Genomic DNA, 21,835 nt, shown 5'->3' with positions numbered 1-21,835 from the left:
CCAAACCCAGAAACATAATTACTGTAGACATTATTCTGTATCATGACACTATTTCCTTGTAGATGATGAAGTACCTGGTCCTAGAGATCAAATGAAAATAATCACAGATCTTTCCCTTACAACATAACATCATGTTTCTCCTTGTACCTATCCTCCCTCCCAAGCTTATTTTGTCACAAGTCAGCTACCATTCAGAAAAGCAATAGTTTGATCCATTTCAGGACTGCAAGGGGAGGGAAAGAGAACAGCTAGAGGCCTTCCTTGCAAACTGTATTGCTGCAGGTCTGAGTTTTTCCCAGTAAGGAAACTACTGCCCACTGCAGCATTAACACCAATTGTAATTAGACCTTCAATGATTTCTTCGTATACTTCAATTCATACCATAGCACCTTAAAAGATTCACACAGTGTATAAAATTAAAACATTGTTTTGAGAAATGCATCCTGTACCCAAACATGTATGTTTATGTTGCTTTTGCAGACGACAGGCTCCTGTGGCTGCTGTGTTTGCAGGCAGCCCGCAGTTAATGGGTGTGATTAAGCTTTGTACTGGATGGATGGTGTCAAGCTTGCCTTTATATAATGATGACGATCTTCTAAAAAGAAATGAAAATGTGAGTATCCAATTCTATAAATATGGCATCTCACAGGACCTGTCTTCCTGTCTTCCTCTTCACCCGAATATAATGAGAAAAAAAGTATCTATTATATTAAATGGAAGGAGGACACAGAAGTCCAGCAAACAGGGAAGGAGAGTATCAAGTAGATTCTCAGTGCTTCACTCTGGACAGAAATAAATATCAAAGTACTATTTGTGAAGACTTTTCAGGGTACTTGGAGTATGTAAGATGAGAACTCACCATCAGCAGAGGCAAATACTTCCCATTCAGCTGGTCATTACATCACCCGTTTTGGAGATTTAAAACCCAAACATTTTATAGCTTGGTGTGTACATATATAGTTTGTTGTTGCAGATAAGTCGTCTCCCCCACCCCACCCCATTTAATTTGTCACTGATTTGTTGCATTGCATGAACATGTCTTCTTAATCTATAGATTTATCAGATCTATTCAAAGAGGTCAGCAGAGGATATTTATAAGATACTTACATCTTACAAAGCCAATTTTCTGGTTATTGAAGATTCAATTTGCAATGAAGTGGGACCTGTAAGAGGATGTAGAGTTAAAGATCTATTGGATATTGCCAATGGTCATGTAAGTAACAGTAAGAAAAAATTAATGTTTGAATGCATAAATAATTCGTTTTAAAAAAATCTTCTTACAATGCTCATCTTATTTTTCTGATTGTAATTGACATGTAGACGAAGACTCATAAATTTTAAAAGTGATCAGTTAAGTTTTGGTTTGTCTGTTTCTTCCACACCTGTAATCTTACCCCATACTGTTCTTTAACTGCCCCAACTCCTCCTAATACATTACTATCTAGCTGTGTTGCTTTTCTGCCAATGATTAGATGCCATTTAGCTATATGTAAATGTTTAAGACTGTAACACCTGAAGAGGTCTTAAAAAAGCAGTAAAGCCCTGCCTCAGAGGGCATTCTTTACTAGTTTTAAAGGTAAACATTTAAAATTAATAAACAGGGTTCTTCTAAAACTCTGCCTGGGATGAGGACTAGCCTGCCATTCAATTCAGTACAACCTGTTTGGTACTGATGAAGTTACAAGTCTGTTTGGTTCAGCCTTGCAGATAGGTTAGCACCCCAACAGATAGTTTAAGCCACAGGTGGTGGAAAGATTGGTTGAATCAGCTACTTCAGTCATTGCCACACTGTGTCTGTTCTGAACGCTGATAGTGCTGCTCTTACTGGAGAAGTAGGGGATGAGATGGGATTTATAAAGTGATCTCATTACCACTTGTTCATCTGCTTCCTGGGAATCCAGAAAAAGTTTTGACTGTATAAAGGCAGGAGTGGCCCTAAACTCACTTAGGGTCTGGTTGCTTATTCTCAGGTCAACAGGAGAGAGGGTGTTGCCAGTTGCTTCTAAACAGTCACAGGTTAGCTTCATTTAGTTAGTTTCCTCACTGATAAAAAGGATTTAAGCATCTGTTTGAGATTACAGCCTGTTGTGTATTAACTACACCAAGTTAATCCTTGGGTTGAATGCTTTTTTTTTTTTTTTTTTTTTTTAAATGGGGAAGATACATTTGTTTCTTGTGTATAGTCCTATACTCCGTTCTTGGGGAAAAATCCCAAGCTGTTCATCTGTGGTAGGTATTTTATAAGCTCTACTTTCAATGATAGATGTTTCAAAAGAACTTGTAAGCATTTCATTTCTGTAGTTGCTTTCATTTGGAGGAATAATTATAGGGGCGATACGTTTTCAGGGGTTTACTCTTGGAATTTCCCTAGGAATGTACAACTGGTGTCAGTTTTACTTGAAGGTTTCCTGGACAGTTTATTGTCTCTTTTTCTACTAACTTCCTTAGCGTTGCTGAAATCTATCTTTTTTCTTTCTTTGCCTTGCTGCTAAAAATCACGTATGCCATGATTATTCCATGTTGTAACCAATATACTGTACTGTAACAGAGTGTGTGTGTATGAATAACCTCCATCAGTGATGATCAGCACGTTATCTCTCAGTTTCTTCTCAGATCTGTTTTTGCACGAGTAAGTTCCTGTTTCCTCTTCATACTTCAGCACGTCAGCTGGAACAATTAACCACAATTTCAGGATTCCATTCACTCTTAGCCCTGCATCTCTCATTTCAGTGCTTCCTGCATGCCTCTCTCTCGCACGTAATTCCGATCTCATCCTAACTTCAGCAGCACATTTTTACTGTCAGGTTTTTACATTTTTGTTTGATTCATATATCAGAATGAGTTTCTTCGTCCTTTAATTCCTAACACTCAGTTTGTTGAGTTCACCCTAAAGAACACTTCCCGGTACTTTTCAGAGCAGTTATTGCTTGCGATGATAATTTCAGTCAAAGAGGGGAAAAAAACCCATCAAAAGACAGTATCCAGTGCAAAGAGCCTGTCTTTGATAAATGCCACACACCATGCTGTTAGTACACAAAAACAGTCATTTACTCTTTTTGTGTAATTAGGATTGTCAAAATGACAAGCTTTATCCTATTTATAGTGGAGAGATTAAGAAGGAGAAAAGAAGGTACATTATGAAAGTTTCAGTTAAAATCTGTTCTGCTGAATGTCTGTAATCTAAATCTGTAACAAAACAACTAATATGTGCATCTAAATGTAGACAACTGAGTGTTCAGTATTTTTAGAAAAAGATGTTTGGCTAGTGATGAACATCACTTATGCTTCCTGTCTGGCTGAGTCCATACTGGGTTGGATGCTAAAAATGATAGTTGTAGAAAAAATATTGGAATAGCCAACAGGAATAAAGGGGGGGTGGGTGTGTTTTTTTGTTTGTGTGGTTTTTTTCCCCCAGAAAGTTGACATAGTTTGTTCCTGCAAGCTGACATAGTGTGTCATCTGAGGAAGCTTTGAAACAAAACTCTGTTTGCTTGCTAACAAAAATTGTCTAAGTCACATCGGAAGATTATCAAGACTTTCCAAACTAGTGGAGGCTAGTGCACATGTAGGTGGAAACTGCAGCGTTAACTTATTCCCAGAGTAAGTGAGACAGTGGACATGCTCTTATGCTCTTGACAGGTCTGCGGATGTGTTTTCCAAATAGCTGTGTTTAAGAAGAAAAGTATTGCTTCCTAGCTTGGACCATGTCCTGCAGTCCTAGTCTGGTATCTTGTTTCTGACAGAGGCTGAGAGCATGTGATTATTGATAGGGCAAGACAGCTGTTTTCCAGTAGTCTGTTGCTGAAGGACTATAGCTCAGGGGAAACATCTTTGAGTTTGGTAGCCACTGGTAGATTTTTCTCCGTGAATTTGTCCTACCGCCTTTTTTTTAAACCAGCTTGAATTTGTGCCATCAGGAGTAGTGAAGGGATTTCTTCAAGGATATCAGGTAGTAGATGCTAAAACACACAAGCAGTTTGCTTCCAAGTCAGTTGGTTGGAATTTATAGTGTGATACGTGTGTGTGTCTTCAGTCCTTATTCGGCATGTCAAACTTACTTGGCCTGGAAAAAGTAATTGAGAATTTCCTTCCCTACATAGGTGGTATGCTATGTGCAGGTCAGGTTTGAAGTACTGGGCAAACGGGGCATGTGGAAAATTTCCACAGCTGGTGTGCTTCGTTGTATGGATAAAGTACACTGATTTTAACGTCTGATATCCTGACAAAGGTATTAATTCTCAAAGGCTATTTTAGATGGTTAAACAAATTATAGGGGAATATGTTTTCAGCTTATTGGAATCATACAGTATGGAAATTAAATTTCTATTGTAAATTAAATTTACAGAATACAGAAGTAAATTAAATATACAGAATTACGTTCTGTAACCACTTATCTTCGGTATTTTAATTAGTTGTTCTTCTTTTCTGACAGGTGGTTTGTGAGGAAGGTGACAGTTATGCCTACTCAAAATATGGACGATTTTGTCATGAAATCAAAATGAACTATTCTCCATATGTGAATTATTTTACGCGGGTATACTGGAATAGATCCTACTTTGTGTATAGAATCAACACTGTGATATCCTTCCAGTCGTGAAAAAGCATGCAAGCTTCTTTCTGAGGATTGATTGTGAATGAAATCCAGTTGGAAAAGTCACATTTTGATCAAGGAAGTCATTTTTGCAGATACTTGTGCACGCATGCAGTGTATTGACAACTTTATTTTACCAAACTGGAATTCTCTGAACTACAGATCAACAGACACAGATAGCATCTTCGAAGGAAACAGGAAAATTTGTCAATTTTACAGTCTCTACAAAGTGTGACAGTCTTCCATGTTTTTGCATTTTTCTTCCCAATACAAACCACCTTAATCTTCATGTAAATGAAATTTCTAACTGTAGTATTAGAGAGCTGACGTGGGTAGACTGCAGTAAATGCAGAAAGATTATTTAAAGAGCTCATTTAAGTGATATAGCTTTTATTTTCTAGCAAGAAAGCAATTGGTATCCTGAGTCTTTTCAAGTAAGTGTTTGGGGGTTTTGGTTTTTTTGTTGTTTTCATTGTTCCTGTCTTCCACTGTAAACATTTCTATGTTTATGAAGCATACGTTCATACATCTTACGTGTAGCTATAGTGTTTGTATAAATCAAATAAGGAAGCCTTTATTTAACAACACTTCCAGAGATTAAGGCACTGATCTCTACATTGTTAAGAGACATGTTGGTGGAAGTGCTTGGACTTAGACCTAGCAGTAGGAGTTAACAAGATCAGATCTTCAGTTTGGAAAGAACTTGTCTTCAGGATTTTTCCATGCTTCAATGTGTATGTGTGTATGCATACGTGTGTCTTAGCAGCCATCAGAACGGGCCAGTATACAACTGTATGCCATACTTGGTTTTAGACAAGGGTAGCAGGACAACCAGGTTTGCTGCTGAGACTTCTGCACTTCTGTTTCACCCCTTCTGTGTGTGCGCTGGTGTGTGTGTGTGTGTGTGTATGGGGAGGGATGGGTTATCCTCATTTTGTTCAATTTTTATGTGATAGTTATATTAAGATAGTGCCATAACTGCAATGTAAAAACCTATATTCACCACCATTGATAAATAATGGTACAGTTTTTCATATCTATTTTTATATCAATTATGCAACTACACTGAGATCTTGGAAAATTGGAGAAAGTACTCTGCGATCTTGCTTCCCTCTCAAATTTGTCTTCCTTGTATGACCCCCTTTTCCTCTACAACTATTTTTTGTAACAAATGGGCTGTTCATCCTGTTTGTTGCTGGATAATACACCTTCAAGAGAATATCCAGCTCTGGGCCTAATCCTGGTGGTGTGAGTGGAAAATCCAATAAAAGGTAACGGTAGCTTTGCTTACGTAGGCGTAGCTGAACAAAAAGCCAGGACATAAGTTTTGGAAGAGGTTATTCATCTGTTAGGAGTTAACCTGCAGTTATGGATTTGTGTGACACCTGGCCCAGAGACCAGTCTAGCGGGCATACGGGAACAGTTCTTTGGAGCCCATGTGTGATGTATCCGTGATGAAGGATCGGGCATAATAGGAGGAACCCTCAACTGAAAAATCTGCAAACCATTCTGCAAATGAAAGCTGCAAAATGATCCTTACTGCACTTGTTGATAAAATACAAAGTCAGAGATTTTTAACTCTGGAATTATTAGGAACTGCAGCAGGTTGGTGTATGTGGGGGTTCTTGTCTGCTCTACACAGATATACTTCCTTACTTTGCAGTAAGTGCTGCAGGTAGTGCTGCAGTTTTTTAAAACCTATGATCACTGTTGCAATGATTTAAAAGAAAAAAAGCTTTATTGTTGTAAAAGTCAAGATGTCTGTAATCTGTTTTTTACTTTCAGTTACATTTTTAGGCCTATGAGTCTTGACAGGATGTTAAATTCTGCGTTTTATTTGAAACCAATATTCAGATAAATATACTGGATGTGATCATAGAGAGAAACATTTGTCAGTATAACTGAGTTACAAGTTAAAAGTAAATATCCCTTCTGGGGATACAGTTGTGTTGGGGGCAGTGTGTATGTGTGTCTGGCCAAATGCAGTCTGCATTTGTTTGCTTATGCACGAGTGCATATGTTTTACTGCACTGGTATTTCAGAATTTTCAATTACCATGTAACAGTGGAAGCAAGTTTATTAACTTGAGCTATGGCAGGCCTGCAGGAACCTTCTCTGTATGTGCTAGTGTAGATGTAGATGTAATATTTGGAAGTAAGTTTAGAGTTCCTTATACAATTTAAGTTTGTTTGAGTCGTTGTCAAGGAATTACATGTCTGTCAGTCATTTACTTGCCTGAAGTTAAGAATTCATGAATACCATTTCATAACAGCAATAAGGCATTCCAGGTAGCAAACTTCAGGGTTACGACTGCACTTGGGTGGATGAAGTCGCATAGCTTACGGCTTCATGCCTTAGACTGCCATGCCAAGATGCAATATTTAACTATCCTTGACCGCCTGTTGTTTTTTACCGCATACATATGTTTACCGCAATGCTGTATGTATGCATTACTACGTAGATAGTAGTTTGAATACTTACATGTAGAGCACACGTCAAAAAAACACTAATGAGACCATCCGTACATCTAAGAAAACTATCTTGTAGGGTAGTTTGGCCTTTACACATGTTTAAATGAACATGTTGAACTTTATTTGAACTGTGACATAGTTATTATTAGTTTTGTCATAGTTTTTAAGATGTATTCTTGATACTTCAATTGATTCTGCTTTAGGAGAATCATTTAAGATTTTTACCTTGCTTTTTATATTAGAGAAAATTGTATTGCAGCACCATTGGCACAGCAGCCTTAAGTAGCAGGAGCAGCCTTTTATGTGGGAAAAATATTGCTGTTGTTCCAGTAAAAAGGCAACATTTTTTAAATGAATGACTGGAAGAATCATATCTTAGAAAATTATGAACTTGAATTTCTTATCCAGCTATGGATTAGCAAAAATATTGTCTATTCTTATCTCCACCTTCTGTGAAAAATAAACAGTAAGTTTCATGATATCCCTCAGAAGAACAGCGATAGGGCGTAATTACTTTGGAGTTGTACACGCAACCCTAGCTTGGTGTTCAACCAGGTTTAACTGCCTGAAAGGGCTGGGGGAATGTTTTGCAAATTTTGATCTGTTTTGCTGTAGATAGATGTTGCAATTCAGTTGAAACATGTGCCTTGCAAGCTTTTATTAAACAAACAAAAAACTCAATTTGTGTTTCTTTTTGTGAAGATTTTTTTCTTTAATTCCTGTCCCTCTGATTTCTAGAGTTTTCATTGTGTCATAATACCCCAGCCTTGAAGAATGCTGGTGTGTAGTGAGTGGTGCAGCTAGGATGTATGCCAGCCATCTAACAGATGTTCAGTGGGAAGAATGAGAATTTGCATAGCAATTTGTGTTGCTATTTTGCTGGCTTGTTTCCTCCTTCATATTTCCAATTTCTGATGTGCTTGGTCGTCATAAATGCAAAAAAATTCCCTTGAAAGAATAAATAAAGTACAGTATTTTCAGGCACTCACCTGTTACCATTAGACTTGTGGAATAAATTTTAATCAAGCCACAGCTAAACTGACACATACAGTTTTGTCTTAATCTTAAAAAAATGCTCTTTCATGTCCTGAATTACATACTTGAATGCGGTTGGTAGATTTGCCAGGAGTTGTTTGAGACTAATTAAGTAAAGGCATTTCAGAACACTAGCTTCTATTCATATTATTTTAAAAAAAACACTGGCTTTATTTCTTGCAAGTAAATGGAATTACAATTTAATACAATACAATCTTAAAGGCAGTTTTCATTGGGGGAGTAAGGAGGAGACACACAAATATGGAGGAAAGAGGGCCAAAGGGTTTAACAGGCATTGAAAATTCTTCAGACTGTTTGCTCTGGTGGCATTACTGTTTACTGAAAGGTAGAAGGTTAGGGACCAGATCTTTTTCCTAGGATCTTACTTTCACGAAGTCATCTGCAAATGTGCAAATCTTGTGACCCTTCATCAGCTTTCCCGTGCAATATGCATGAATAGGAGCTGCGAGATCAGGTGGTAGGGATTGTAAATTGTCATTGAAACGCTTTTTAATGAGTGCTGTTAACTTCGTATAACCTAGCCTAACCAAAAATCTACTGGGAGAAGCGTAGGCTGTTTGTGTGAAGGTGTGGGCATGCGTGTTGTGTTTGTATTTAGAGATGTCTGGTTTACTACAGTGTTTTAGAATTGTAATGAGTAACTTCTGTTACCGCTGGTGGTGGCTGAATCTATGAAACTCCTGAATATTGACAGGCAGGTGGACTCAAGGGTACTATGGTATTAAGGATGAAAGAAAAGCTGAGTTTATTCCAATACAAGCAATATTTCATGTGAAATAATACCTCAACGTAAGTCTGTGTAATCATGCCTTTAGTACTCTTTAAAAATTAACTTGGGGTGGGCATGTGTGCGGGTGGGGGTGGTGAGGAGCAGGGAAAGTGGGAATTCTAAAACATGCAGCGTGTGTCATTTTAGTGATCACTTCTATTTCGTCAGTACAGCTAAAAGAGAACATCATCATTCTGTTGCTGTACTCTTACTATGCCAGGTGCAGAGCTAGCAATGCCCAGAGATCTTCTGAATTGTTTGGTACCTCAACTAGATGTTTGAATGTGTAATTAATCTGGACATATTTGTGATTTCAGCGCAGTTAAATATATGTAATTCTGCCTTTCAAGTGATGTTTAAGGTTACCTATTTATTTGATGGAAAAGAGGTGGGTGTTTAATGCCTTTCAAAGTTTTAAACTTTGTTTCTTCAGTAATGCAGAGGAATTACTGGTGGTGCTTTACTTGTGAACAGTGACATTTAGCAGTAGTGTATACGACATATGGACATATCTATGTGCAGTTATTTAATAACAAATCTAAGCAATCCAATTCCTTTTATCCTGTTTGTTGTCTTGGATAGTTTTTTATTGAAACAGCGTATACATAGTAAATATTTTTCTCTTGTGACAAACTTTTTTTCTGTGAAAAAAAAAAAAATTGTAATAAAAGCCAAGTCCATAAAGTGTGGCTTGTTTGGGACACAAACCATTTTATGCTTTCTTTTGAGAAGTCTGATACACCCTTTCACAAAAAAACATGTAGTTCATAATGAATTAACCTTCTTCCTCTGTTGCAGTAATAGAATTATTTTTTTAATTCTGTTGTATTATTTGCTTATGCAATTTTCAGCCAAATGAAGACTACACAGCATATCTCAAATATCTGTCTTGATGCGATGGGGCAGCATAAATACTCTTGCAACTCATGAGGATTAGCAGCCTGCTCAGACTGGATCCATGTCAGGCTGACTGTGACTACCTGTTGGGACATACTGGTATGAGGTTGAGCGGCAAAATATGAGGTGCTTCATATGGAATTATTGAACTCGGACTTTCTCCCTAAAGATCCTCCTACAGCAAGCATATCTCCTGGAAATAAATTGCTATACAACATCAAATGCTTATTGATTTTTTTTTTTTTTAATCAACTTTACAGATCATGATTACATATATTGGAGCCTCTTATCATTTTATAAGATATTAGAAGAGGTGAAATCTTTGAATGCAGACTGCTTTGTAATAAAATTTGCTGTGTAATGATATGAAAACCTTGAGATTATTTTAGTTATATTCTGAAGATGGTAGAAATGCCCTATGAAGCATTTCTCATAAATATGATCACATAACACCTAAAAATGTGTATTTACATCTTTAATTTATAATGGTTCTGAGTTTGAATATTCCTCAGACTGATTCCTTTTAGACCAGTCAAGAAGTCTTGATGTTGATGTTGAAGTATTCAAGTTTATCCACTAATTCACGCACACAGGCTTTTGTGAATACTTAGCTGAAAGGGGAATGGAGCTTCCTGGTACCATGAAATAAATGTTGGTGTTTGTGTACTCTTCCATGTCTTTATCCAAAACTGAGACCATGGTTACCAGCTGTGAGATACAGAATATTCTATTATTTATAATAGAATTTATATTTATATGTTTATATAAATAAGTGTGTATGTATGTGTGTGTGTATCTATAAAATACATACTCTGGTTATAATCAATGTTTGAGAGGTGTTAGGTAAATCTGCTGTTGGTTTGGGGTTTTTTCACCCTAAATGGTAGCTCTGTAGTCTGTTTCTAGGGCCCGGTTTCCCAGATTTTCCAACTTTTGCTGTGACCCAGACTACCATTCTTCAATTCCTGTGTGCTTTCAGATTGCTTAGGTAACAAGTGTGATAGACATTTTTAATAGTAATGAGATGAGATGCATCTCATTATGAATTAAATTGCACATCTAGAATATACAAATGTAAAGTAATACAGAGCATTACAGAACTCTTCAGTAGGTTATAACACAACAGCAGTAGACACGTTCACTTTCAGAATTTTGAGCAGCTTTACAGTGCCATGGAATTTCTTCTTGTTTCGAAGTTGTAACTACAGTGTCTGCTGGCAAGCCTTGACTCCTGACGGTGCTATACCGAGTGGTTACAGAAAGACTGAAAACATGTTAAGGTGGAATTGGGGGGGGGGTGTTGGTTGTGGGGGGTTTTTTTGTTACATTGTTGCAATAAATACCAGTAGATTCTGTAAGATGAGGGTGAATATAAAAAGATGCCCTAAGCCATTCTCCCCTCTGAAGAAAGCTGACAAAGGACGGGCAAGAATGCAGCCACCTTCTCTTCACTGCGTCATGTTCCGCTGCCTGTGAGAGCCCGAGCGCAGAAGCTGTGCTCCAATCCTCCCAGAGTGATTGCTGGATGCTGGGAAAGGCGCCTGGGGTTTCCTTGGTTCACTTAACTTCAACTATGGAGAGCAATAGAAAATCACTGCTGCAGAAGTGATTCACCTGGCTATGCAATTTTAGAAAGGTACATTGAAATAAAGCCTTGTTTCAATTTCATCATGAGAAATAGTTCTGGAACACACACTAGGAGTGTAATTTGCATCTATTTCTGCATTCTTGACACCTAGATGAGCACTGATGCTTTTTTCTGCAGCGCCCCGCCCCCCCCCCCCCCCCCCCCGCTTTTCTTTTTTTCTCCTCCCAAGCTGGCCCGTTTTATGATGATCTGAGCTGTGGTCTGAACTGCTGGTTGCATTCAAGGGACTCATCTGGGCTGCAAGAGAGGGCCAGAGGAAGGCTGCGGGCCTTGCCGATAGTTTGGCCTTGGAACAGCAGTTCTTAGAGTGAGGGGTGGCAATTCACAGTCGTCGGTTTACCAGATAAAGTTTGCTAGAGAACGCTAAAAATAAATTTCACTGTGATTCTTTGGCAGTAGAAGCTGACAGTGTCCTGAAGGTACCTAAGTAGCTTATTTATATGGATTTTTTCTCTGTGGTGTTTCCTATTGGAGCCAAGAGCCATCCCCGCTATCCTTACTCCAGTTGCCTCTTGAATTTATCATTCTGTCTGTGGTTCCTGCTTCAGTTTCACAGGAAGAGTCAAGATCCTTTGGAAAACACAGCTACATGGAAAGAACCATACTGTTTTCTTGGCAGTGTCCTGAGAAGGAAATGAGGTTATTACACAATGGCCAGTCTTGCAGCATTCTAAAATATACTGTACATACATATACATACATAATACAGCTTTTGAGAATTCCTTAGCGTTCCTTAAACTGTTTAGCTGTCTATTGATCCCTGATGAGCACGTAGGGTCGATTGTGAAGAGTGGAATTTTTTTTTCCTGGTTTTCAAAGCAGTTACTAGGACAGAATATCACCCACTGACCCTGAAGGGACCCAAACACAAGCCTGTGCTTTGATTTCCCTGATCCCTGCCAGCTGAAATGGACCTCCCTCCCCACCCCTCAATTCCAGAAGAAAAATGGTTTTCATTGAAAAGACCGATGGAGGCGTTTAATTTTTTCATCAATACTTTCCTATTTCCAACAAAACAATGCAGTTTGGTCCTTTCATTTCATTACAGCTTCAAAGAACATCCAAATGGCCCACTATAAATAACTTCTACCATTTCAAAACACATATTTAATGTGTATATGACTGCCTGACACCAGTAAGAGCGATGTTTCAGCTGCGCCTGGCTGGGATGCAGCCACATAATTGTAGAGCTGGTAACAGCAGTCAAGCGCACCTTAAGTGTCTATGCATCTCTTTGAATTGTAGGGTAGGATTTGTGTCCACAAACACACACACACACACACACACACATATATATATTTGTTTTGTCATAGCACAGGTTTTGTGAATTGGGAGTTGAAGATAACACAGTTGTGCTAGTAAGTCTCCACAGTGGCAAGGTGCCGCTGCTTCTGCTCTGTAAGGTGTGCCCTAAATTCTGCCAGTGGGAGCGATGTGCAGCAGAAGCCTAAATTTACATCACCAAAATGATGTGATAATCAATGTATTGTGGGTTCGTAGGTGCGAGGGAGTACTGTAAATAAAATCCAGTTTATATTTTGACAGGCTTTAGACAAAACTGTGTTTCTGAAAGTGTGAATATAAGAGGAAAGGAAGGGTCTTGTAACGCAGGCTAAAACTGGGGACTTGATTTTGAGAGGATTTAATTTGCTTATGGAGAGCTTGCATAAGGCCAGTAGAACAGCACACACTTCAGAAGAGGGTGTGTTTTGCTGTATCTCGGCAGTGATCTGAACACATCCTAAACTGATTCGGGTTGCCTGGCTGGCTCGTTAAGTGCCATAACTGAATGAGCTTTCTAGTGCCTTTGTGAGGCAGGGAATTATTCCCATTTTATTTTTATGTAGGGCATAAAGAGTAAAGATAAAACACTCAAAGCGTGCTACAGCATGTTAACTGTGGATGGATCTTGATGGTCACTTTCCTGTTGTTACTGGGAAACAGTTCCTTAAAAATATTTGGTATTATTTTTTTGCCTTCCCAGTCTGATATCTCACATTATGCTGATTTTTAGAAACAATAATTCCTTCACTTTGCTAGGGTAAAATAAAGGCTGACAGCTTGTAGTAACGTGATGTGATCCCCAACAATCACCTCTTCTTAAAACTGGTAGTTCCCCAGGTGACAGAGGTCCAGATCTAGCACTTGGTTGTCACCTTTGGCTGCTGCCTGTAATATTTGACTAAAGCCGATTAAAATGGTTTCAGGCTTTCTTGAACAAAGCTTCGCTTCCAGCCTGGGTATGTCATCACTGGAACTACACCACAACTGGCAACAGACACCGCTGCCTTAACAACCTTCTGGTAAAACCAGCAAACCTGTGTTTGGAACAGCGAGAGGGAGCATTTCTAATGGAAAAATACAAAGACAGTTTGATCAGCTGGATGCAGAGGCTCAACAAAAGGCGGTTCCTAAGCTGTTCCCATCACTGTGCGAAGGGAAATGTTGTTGTTCCTGTTTGTTAGCAGGACTGGAAGGCACTGCTGGGCCTTGTGCTTGGAGTGATGAGAACGTGAGTAATGTTTGGTTTGACAAGTTGTGGGGAGCCATTGGCTTTGGAGTGGTCTGGCTTGGATTCACACGTCCATTGATCACAGTATAACCAGTGCAATGATTCCCGTGCCCAGATTGTTTTATGCATGTTTGGCAGGACTGATGGGTTTACTCGCCTGATTCAGATGGACTGTTTCAGTATTGCTCTCAAGAACAGCACATGCTATTATTTTCCCAAAAATATTTCACCCAAAACCTGAAATTTTAAATGTGACACTCGGTGCTATTGGTCACTTTGTGTGCTGAGACACGTTTTGCTTTTCCCCCTTCTGCCAAAACTGCATCTTCTCTGAAGCAGCAGTAACCTGAACGTGCACTCCTGAGAGGCCACGCTTCCAAGGCAAGCCCAGCTCACATCAGGAAACTACATCTGCTTGGTCACTGCTATTTTTCGATGATTCAAGCACTCCAAGGCCCTCTCTCCTTTATGCAGGTGTTTTTTCCCCTCTGCTGCTTTTACCAGTTGCTCTTTCAGCTTGGCTGGGGATTTTCATACATGCTAAGGAAAGCCGGAGGTTTCCCGTGTTCCCGAAGTCACCTCCCGGGAAGTGCAGCTCCTCTGCTCGTAGGGGGTGGCCGGGAGCAATGGGGCTGCCAGTCAGAGGGGCCCGGCAGGAATCCTGTGGGAGCAGGGCAGGTGAGGAATCAGCCCGGAATTGCTGGACGCTTGGCGCCGGGCGGGGTGGCCCCACCACCCCCACCATCACCCCCACCATCACCCCCACCATCCCCACCATCACCCCCACCTCCCCTCCCACCACCCCCATCATCACCCCCATCATCCCCACCTCTCCTCCCACCACCCACCCCCCGCGAGGCCGGCCTTGCCCCGTCCCCGCCCAGGGCTCTGACCGGCCGCGGGGGCGGGACGCGCCTGCACGTGGCGCCGGTGCCCGCTGCGGAGCGCGGTGCAGTACCGCTCCGCTCAGCGGGATGGGCCGGGCGCGACGGGGCGGCTGCGGGCGGCTCCCGCTCCTGCTGCTGCTGCCTCTGCTCGGCGCGGCGGCGGGGCTGTGGCGCGGCGGCGCTCCCCGCCTGCTCCGCTTCTCCGGGCAGGTGCCCGAGAACAGCCCGGCAGGGACGCGGGTGCGGGGCTTGCGGGTACCGCTGCGGAGGCTGCTGGGCCCCGGGGAGCCGGCCGGGGAGTGGGCGCTGGAGGGCGGCGGCGCATCCCGCTTCTCCCTCCAGCGGCGGGCGGGCGGCGGGCGGGGGCTGCTGCTGCTCCGCACGGCCGAGCGCCTGGACCGGGAGGCGCAGCCCGAGTACGGGCTCCGGCTGCGGCGGCGGCGGGCGGCACGGGCCCCCCGGGAGGCGCTGCTGCGGGTCCGGGTCCTGGACCGCAACGACCATCGGCCGCGCCTGCGGCTGGCGCGGCCGCTGGAGGTGGACGAGCTGGCCCCGCTGGGCACGGAGGTGGCCCGGCTCCGCGCCTCGGACGGCGACGAAGGCGCCAACGCGCGGCTCACCTACCGGCCCTGGCCGCCGGGCTCCGGCAGCCGGCAGCTCTTCGTGGTGCCCCGCAGCGGGCAGGTGCTGACGGTGGGCTCGCTGCTGGGGCTGCGCCGCCTGCGCCTCTGCGTCGCGGCCCTCGACCACGGCCGGCCGCGGCCGCTGCGCAGCCCTGCGCGGTGCCTGCGCCTGCCCGTGCGCGGGCGGCGGGCGGCGGGGCCGGGCGGCGGGGCCAGGCGGCGGCGGTGGGTGCGCTCGCTGCCGCCGCCCGAGCGGCCGCCGGGGCCCGGCTCCCGGCGCTACACGGCCCGCCTGCCCCCCGGGGCGCGGGTGGGCGACACCGTCTTCACTGTCCCGCGCAACCGCGACCGGGCGGCGGGCGGCTGGTTCGAGCTGGCGTCCCCCGGCGCCACCCCCGTGGGGGTCGACAGGGCGTCGGGGCGGCTGTACCTGCGGCGGGAGCTGCGGGCGGGCGGCCGGGCCGAGGTGCTGGTCAAGGTGCACCGCGGCGGCGGACGAGGTAGGGGCCGCGCTGGGCCGGGCGGGGGTCGCGGCAGTGGCGGGGAGGGGGGGTCGCTCCGAGCGCGGGGGGAGGCACGGCGAGCGGGCACGGCCGCTGGAGGAGGTGGGGGTGCGGGGGGCCGCGAGCGGCTGTGGGAGCTGCCCCCCGGGCTGGTGGCGTGGGGATGGGGCGGCTCCTCTCCGGTGCAGCCGGTGCCGCCTGCCTTCGAAGGAAGCGATGGGAACGGGGGTGGGGGTGGGCTGGTTACGTTCCTGTAAGGAGTTCTTGCCGCAGCAGGTTCGCTTTTGTAGGACCGTGGTGGGGGGCCGCTCTGCGTTAACAAGCGGTTAAAGCTCGTTAAGAAAGGCACGGCTTGTCTTCGAGCGGGGGGACTGCGCAGAGCTGTTCGCTGTGGCCCTCCGTGACCTGGGAGGGGAGAGGTGGCTCTGCCCCGGCAGCGCGGAGACAGACCTGCGGCCGCCTGGGGACCCCCCTGCGGGAGCGGTGCGGGGGTCAGTTGCAGCATGGGCAGGGGAGGGGGCGGCTGCAAAACAGCCGTCAGGGAGCTTAGGGCAAGCGAAAACTCAAGGCAGAATCTGGTATCCTAGGAGGTGGCGTAGGATACTAATTGGGGACGTCATTGGACCGCTGTGTAAATCCTCTGTACATTGATAGCTGCTGGGCTGTGTAGTTCTCCTAATAACACAGCAAAGGGAATGGCTGGGCTTGTTAAACTCCTTAAACCATGTTAAGCTTGAGGTGTTACGGCTACAAGGGCTGTCCTTTCCACCTGTTACTTTCACCTTACTCGGAGTAAGTTTTAGGGTGTGTTTGTCACTGTAGCTCAGGTCTCTGTTAATGTTACTGGTTATCATTTGCTTGAGGTTTGTTGTTTTGTTTTGGTTTTTTTTCTTAGACGTTTACAGCTTCACTATAGGGGAATATTTATAGTTTTCTGTAAGTGGGGTTTGCAGCCTAATGCTCAGGAAATGCAAAACATAGAGCTGGGAGGAAAACCGATGTGTTGGAGTGTGCTGGGGGCTGTGATCTTTACCGTTGCACACCGAGCAGGCTGAGGATCCCTGAGCCGCCTTCCTGAGACACTCTTGCAGGAATGGGCTGTGTCATGCAAGCGAGAAACATTTAACGTAATGAAACCACTGCACGGTATTTCTAGGTGCTAACTTTAAACAGATAGCCTGATGCTGAAAGTGGAACTTCCCGTTCAAGCTAAAGATGGAGTTGGAAAGGTGACATGTTGCTTGTCCATATTGCTTATTTATAATGAAAGCAAATAACCTTGTGAGCAGTGTTGCACACATGATTCATCGTGTTGTCCTCTCTGATCTGGTGCTGTACAGCATGTTTGTACCACTGTCTGTGCACTGGTAATATATTGACAAGAGATGAGCCTCAGGGAGAAAGAATTTGATGATCAAGTGGGACAAGGTCATTTAGACACTCCTTTAAGCTACTTTGAAAATCAAAACTACCTCATAACTTCATACAGTCGTGCACTTTGAATTTTTTTCTGGCTGCTTATTTTACAGGAAGGTAATGAAATGGTGGGAGGCTTTAAACATCTGGTCTTTTATCTGAAGAAACCTGGTGACCTGTCTAAAGCCAAACAGAATTAACTTTGGTCTGCTTCTCATTTCTCGTGCCTCTTACTAAATATAATTAACAATGGGTCACATGGTAATCGATATTATGGAACATGTGCCAAACTTTTAATCCTCTCATTAATTGAAAAACAAAACTATTGGACCCTTATTAATTGCCATCTTTTATGTAAAAGCTGTGAATGGACTTAGGCGTTTCACAGGTGCTGCTTCTCCAGTGAAGCGTGTGTCTTGGGCTTGTGTTTTTTTCAAGAAAAGCAAAGCTTTTTTGGTACTTCAAAAAAAAATAATAAAAAAGGAAGTCAGATAGTAACTTAGAGCACTGTTTCTTGCAACTGCATTTCTAGAAAGACAAAGTGTTAATGGACACGGTTGAAATACTGAAATAAACTGCATGTAGAGTATAGTAACCTTCAGAATCCTACCTGTTGCTCAGTAATACTGATAGCAGGGATGTGTATGGGGCTGCCGTCTGTTCTGTGGGGCCACTGTAGCTGGCACTGTGAAGATACAGTTCTTCTCCCATTGAATATACACCTGGTACATGGACTGTGCATCGCAAAGAGGTTTGCATGAGTTCTGTGAATTGTCTTTACCTACACAGAGCAGTTAGCGCCTTCTTTAGGGATCTGGCAGGTTGCCGCTGTCTCTCAAAGCCTTGCTGTTCTGGGCTCCGCATGGGTGTAGTTGTGGGACTGGGACCTGGAGTTCAGACAGGACTCTGTATACAAAGATATGAGCTACAACCTCTCCATTTCCTCATTCAGATTTTCTTTTGGAATATTTAACATCCCGGAAACACTGACTGCACCATCAGAACAGTGCACAGCCTCAGCGTGGAAGGGCTGGGGGAGCTGGGAAAGGGTTGAACGGACCGTAGCTCCCTTTCCCTTCCAAGTCCCTCTGTTCATGCACACCTGCCCACACCTACAGGCACCTACGCAGGTTCTCATACTTGCTACCAACTTACACGGGGTGGGACACTGTGAGCCCCACTCACAGCTGTCCTTTCTGATGCTGCGATACATACTGGTACGCACTGTGCAGAAGCTTTACATTTAGGACTTTGTCGATCATATTTCAAAAAGCAAAGGAATACAATTTCTTACCCTTGTTCTTTGACTCTTAACAGACTTTGAGCTCTGTTTTGCTTCTTTTAATGTAAAAGCCTGCCATGCAGGGCTTGCAGAGTGCATGCTGCGTTGGCTTGAACTAGTGAAACCTACTGGGTGATTTCCATGCTCCTGTACACACCGACACTGCAGATACAGCCCACATGCTATCAAACTGAAAACAACTGTGGTAAGAAGTCACTCCATGATCTACAAAGGGTATTTTTCTTTAACAACAAGAGAGACTCAAAAAAAAAAAAAAGCACAGCAAGACAAATCTCTTCCCCTCCTGTATGTCTGCAGTGCTCTGAAGAGTAAGCTTGAGGCTAGCAACCCTTTAAATCTGGGATGCCTCAAGACATCAAAGTGAGGTAAACACCAGCAGTTAGTTTATGACTGAAATGAATAAAACAGTTGTGAGGCTGTTCAGTATCTTCATGTTCTGGAAGTGAGAAGGATCTCTCATCCTCTGTTCTCTTTCGGGTGCAAAAGCAACTATTTACTACTGTAATTGAATTCCAAGGAGATGGATCTTGAATCTGACTGAGAAGGCTGTAGCATAGTCGTGTTCTTGGGTCTTATGGTAGAATATGAACAGTATTGAACCCTTATGACTTGCTGGAAGCAAACTACATGTTAAAAAGCCATCTTTCAAATCTTGAAATTCCTGAAAATACAGCCTAGACTGCACATGGAATCATTACGTGGTTTGAGTCCCTTGGACTTCCTTAAAAAACTTCCATCAGGATGCATACTGCGAAGGGAAAACCTTTCAATCTGCATAATATGGTTTCTATAAAAACTAGCAAGTAATCCATATATGATGCTGGCTATGATTTCAAATCAAGATATAGCTTAGGGATGTTTTTTTATGGAGCCAGAAATGGCCCGTTGCTTCCTGGCACCCCCCGAAATTTTTAGAGCAAAATAAATCTGACTCCAGAAACAGAAATCTGACCTCGCAATCAGGTTTGGAGGTCATACTATATGCTGGTTTGTTTTTTTTCTTCCCCCTCCTGCTATCAGACTGATTAAAAACATCTGTGGATGCCATTGCTATGCCTTCAAATTCAGGTGCTGACAGAGGAAAAGCTTGCTTCACTTAAACCATGAAACCATTTTAATGGCATGGGATCATTAGACAAAACAGCAAGCTCCTGGATGAAGGTTATTGTGTTACCCTGTCTTGTATGTATCTTTGGAGTATTCTTACTGTAAAAAAAAAAAAAAAGGATGTAAAAAAAATTGTAAAAATACATAATGACCCAGAGGCAATAAATAAGTGGTAAGAATGTCTGATAAAGTCTATAGCTGAGAAACCAACAAGTTACAAGTGTTCTTAGTAAGGTACCTAAGAAGCTATTTAAATTACGAGAAACCCTTTATCATGACAAGTTAAAGAGAAAAACAAGAGACCTTCAAAATAGAATATTCAGTCCTTTATTCCTAAGGTTAACGTCTTAAATCCTTTTATATAGCCCATATATTTTAATATTTCTGAGTTTTTATTACATTACACAGCAGGAAGGCATTTAAAAATCTGTTTTAGATGCAGATCAAAGCTGTACCATGCCAGAAATATCCCTGCATCCTCTTAGTGTTGTCTCATGCTTCAAGAACTCAGTGCGGTGCACGGCAGGGTTTAATTTTTGTGTACCGGCAGGAGCTGGCTCATCTGCAGCTGCCTTTTCACACCTGCATGACATGCAGGAGGCCCAAAATTCACGCATACCATATTTGCGCAAGCAGCTTGTTCATTTAAGCATCCCTAGTCAGACGTGCATGTAGCCTTCTCATAGGGAACATGACTCTGAAGTAGAATTGAACTTGCTCCTGCTCATGCATCTCTGATGGGCATGGGAAGTTGTCCTCGCTGGAGAGCAGTGATGGCTTCTCAGCAGGCATTTTGGTGCAGGCATCAGTGTTTCCTTGCTAAAGCAGTCAGACCCTGGGTAGCGTGTAACTCAACAGTACTGCAATTTTAGCCTGAGCAGTGAGGTTGGCATGCTAGTGGAAACTGTCCAAAATTTAAGAGAAAGTAAAGCAGAAAGTTTTAAAAAAAACCTTTAAAAACTTGACCTGAGGAAACAAGCTGATGGAAGGGACTTGGGGTTCTGGTCCTATAACTATACACTTCTCCCTGCTTTGTGCATTGCTGATGGAAAGATCTAACGGCAGCACTTGGTGACAGCAGAGTCAGGTGCCTATGACTACGGATGGCCTTGCTTTACATCAGTTGGGGCAGCTGAGCTTTTGCCTGAGTAAAGGGATGCTATACACAGGGAACAGACGTCTGCTTTGTGAAAGAGGAGTAGCAAAGCAGTGAGGGCTATGTCTGTGGAAGGGGAAGATTAGAAATTTGTTATGTGAGGAGAACTGGGAGGTACGCTATCAACTTTACCTTTTCATTTCTTACAACACATCATAGTAGTCAGCACTGCTCCTTTGGAGGCGGCTGCCCCAAACGCTCCTCTGAGTGCTGTGGTCCGTCCTTATCAACAGTGCATGTGCTGCTGGGTCTGAGGTGCATCTCTCACAGTTACATCCAGTGGTGTTAACAAGAAATATTGCTACAACTTTTTTTGGCATCTTTTTGTACACATAAACCATACTTTGGCTTTTCAATAAATATTTGTATTTTGCTGCTGACAGTAACTTTTTAAGTGTTTGGAAAGAAGTTAGTCCACTCAAAATATGGTCACAGGAACAGCTCTTACTGCATAAAGCCTCAGCAAGTAACTTTTTTATTTTAAAAACATTTGAACAAACTTCAGGGAGAAGAAACTTACTTATGTTAAAGGACAACGCTGGAAAATGCCTGTAGTTTTTCCACAGAAAGACTGGGGCTGGAAGCGAGGTGATTCCTAATGGCTGGAGCAGATTCTGCCATAGCCTCTCAGGAAGGGGATCTTTTATGCCCCACACAAACTACTTTAAAATTAGTAAGTGTCGCTTTCACGAGGAAGAGTAGGTGCTGTGTTGTGCGGGACGACGGGAAGGCAGAGGCAGCGACTGGGAGCTTGTCCAGTCGTAGGCGCCTCGAAGGATGTTGGGTGTCTGTAGTGATGCTGCCCTTATGAAAAATGTTTAGGAGTCCTCCTAGAATTTGGCTACGCATTTTGAGCGTCTTTTTTCATTGGCAGACAAGAGACCTGCAGTTAATTT

At 43.2% G+C, this 21,835-nt stretch overlaps 2 protein-coding genes across 10 annotated transcripts in view; both read left to right on the top strand.

Moving 5' to 3' along the window:
* DPY19L4 (dpy-19 like 4) overlaps nt 1-7,743 on the top strand; it is a 73,038-nt gene extending 65,295 nt beyond the window's left edge. For all 6 annotated transcript variants that reach the window (XM_080379555.1, XM_080379552.1, XM_080379551.1 and 3 more), the window contains 3 exons: nt 481-613; nt 1,055-1,213; nt 4,433-7,743. In XM_080379555.1, the coding sequence (XP_080235681.1) occupies nt 481-613; nt 1,055-1,213; nt 4,433-4,597 (457 nt within the window). In that variant the 3' untranslated portion in view covers nt 4,598-7,743. The remainder of the gene's footprint in view (nt 1-480; nt 614-1,054; nt 1,214-4,432) is intronic.
* A 7,044-nt stretch (nt 7,744-14,787) lies between these two features.
* The window catches only part of LOC308060559 (neural-cadherin-like), a 61,782-nt gene continuing 54,734 nt past the window's right edge, over nt 14,788-21,835 (top strand). For 3 of the 4 annotated variants that reach the window (XM_080379450.1, XM_080379449.1, XM_080379451.1), the window contains exon 1: nt 14,788-15,954. In XM_080379450.1, the coding sequence (XP_080235576.1) occupies nt 14,919-15,954 (1,036 nt within the window). In that variant the 5' untranslated portion in view covers nt 14,788-14,918. Of the gene's footprint in view, nt 15,955-16,216; nt 16,750-21,835 lie in introns of those variants that run through there. The other variant, XM_080379452.1, reaches the window with a different exon arrangement.

The sequence above is a fragment of the Falco punctatus genome, assembly GCF_963210335.1.
Source record: "Falco punctatus genome assembly, chromosome: 3".
NCBI lineage: Eukaryota > Metazoa > Chordata > Aves > Falconiformes > Falconidae > Falco > Falco punctatus.
The sequence above is the reverse complement of the archived record's forward strand: the minus strand, read 5'-3'. Positions and strand labels throughout refer to the sequence as shown.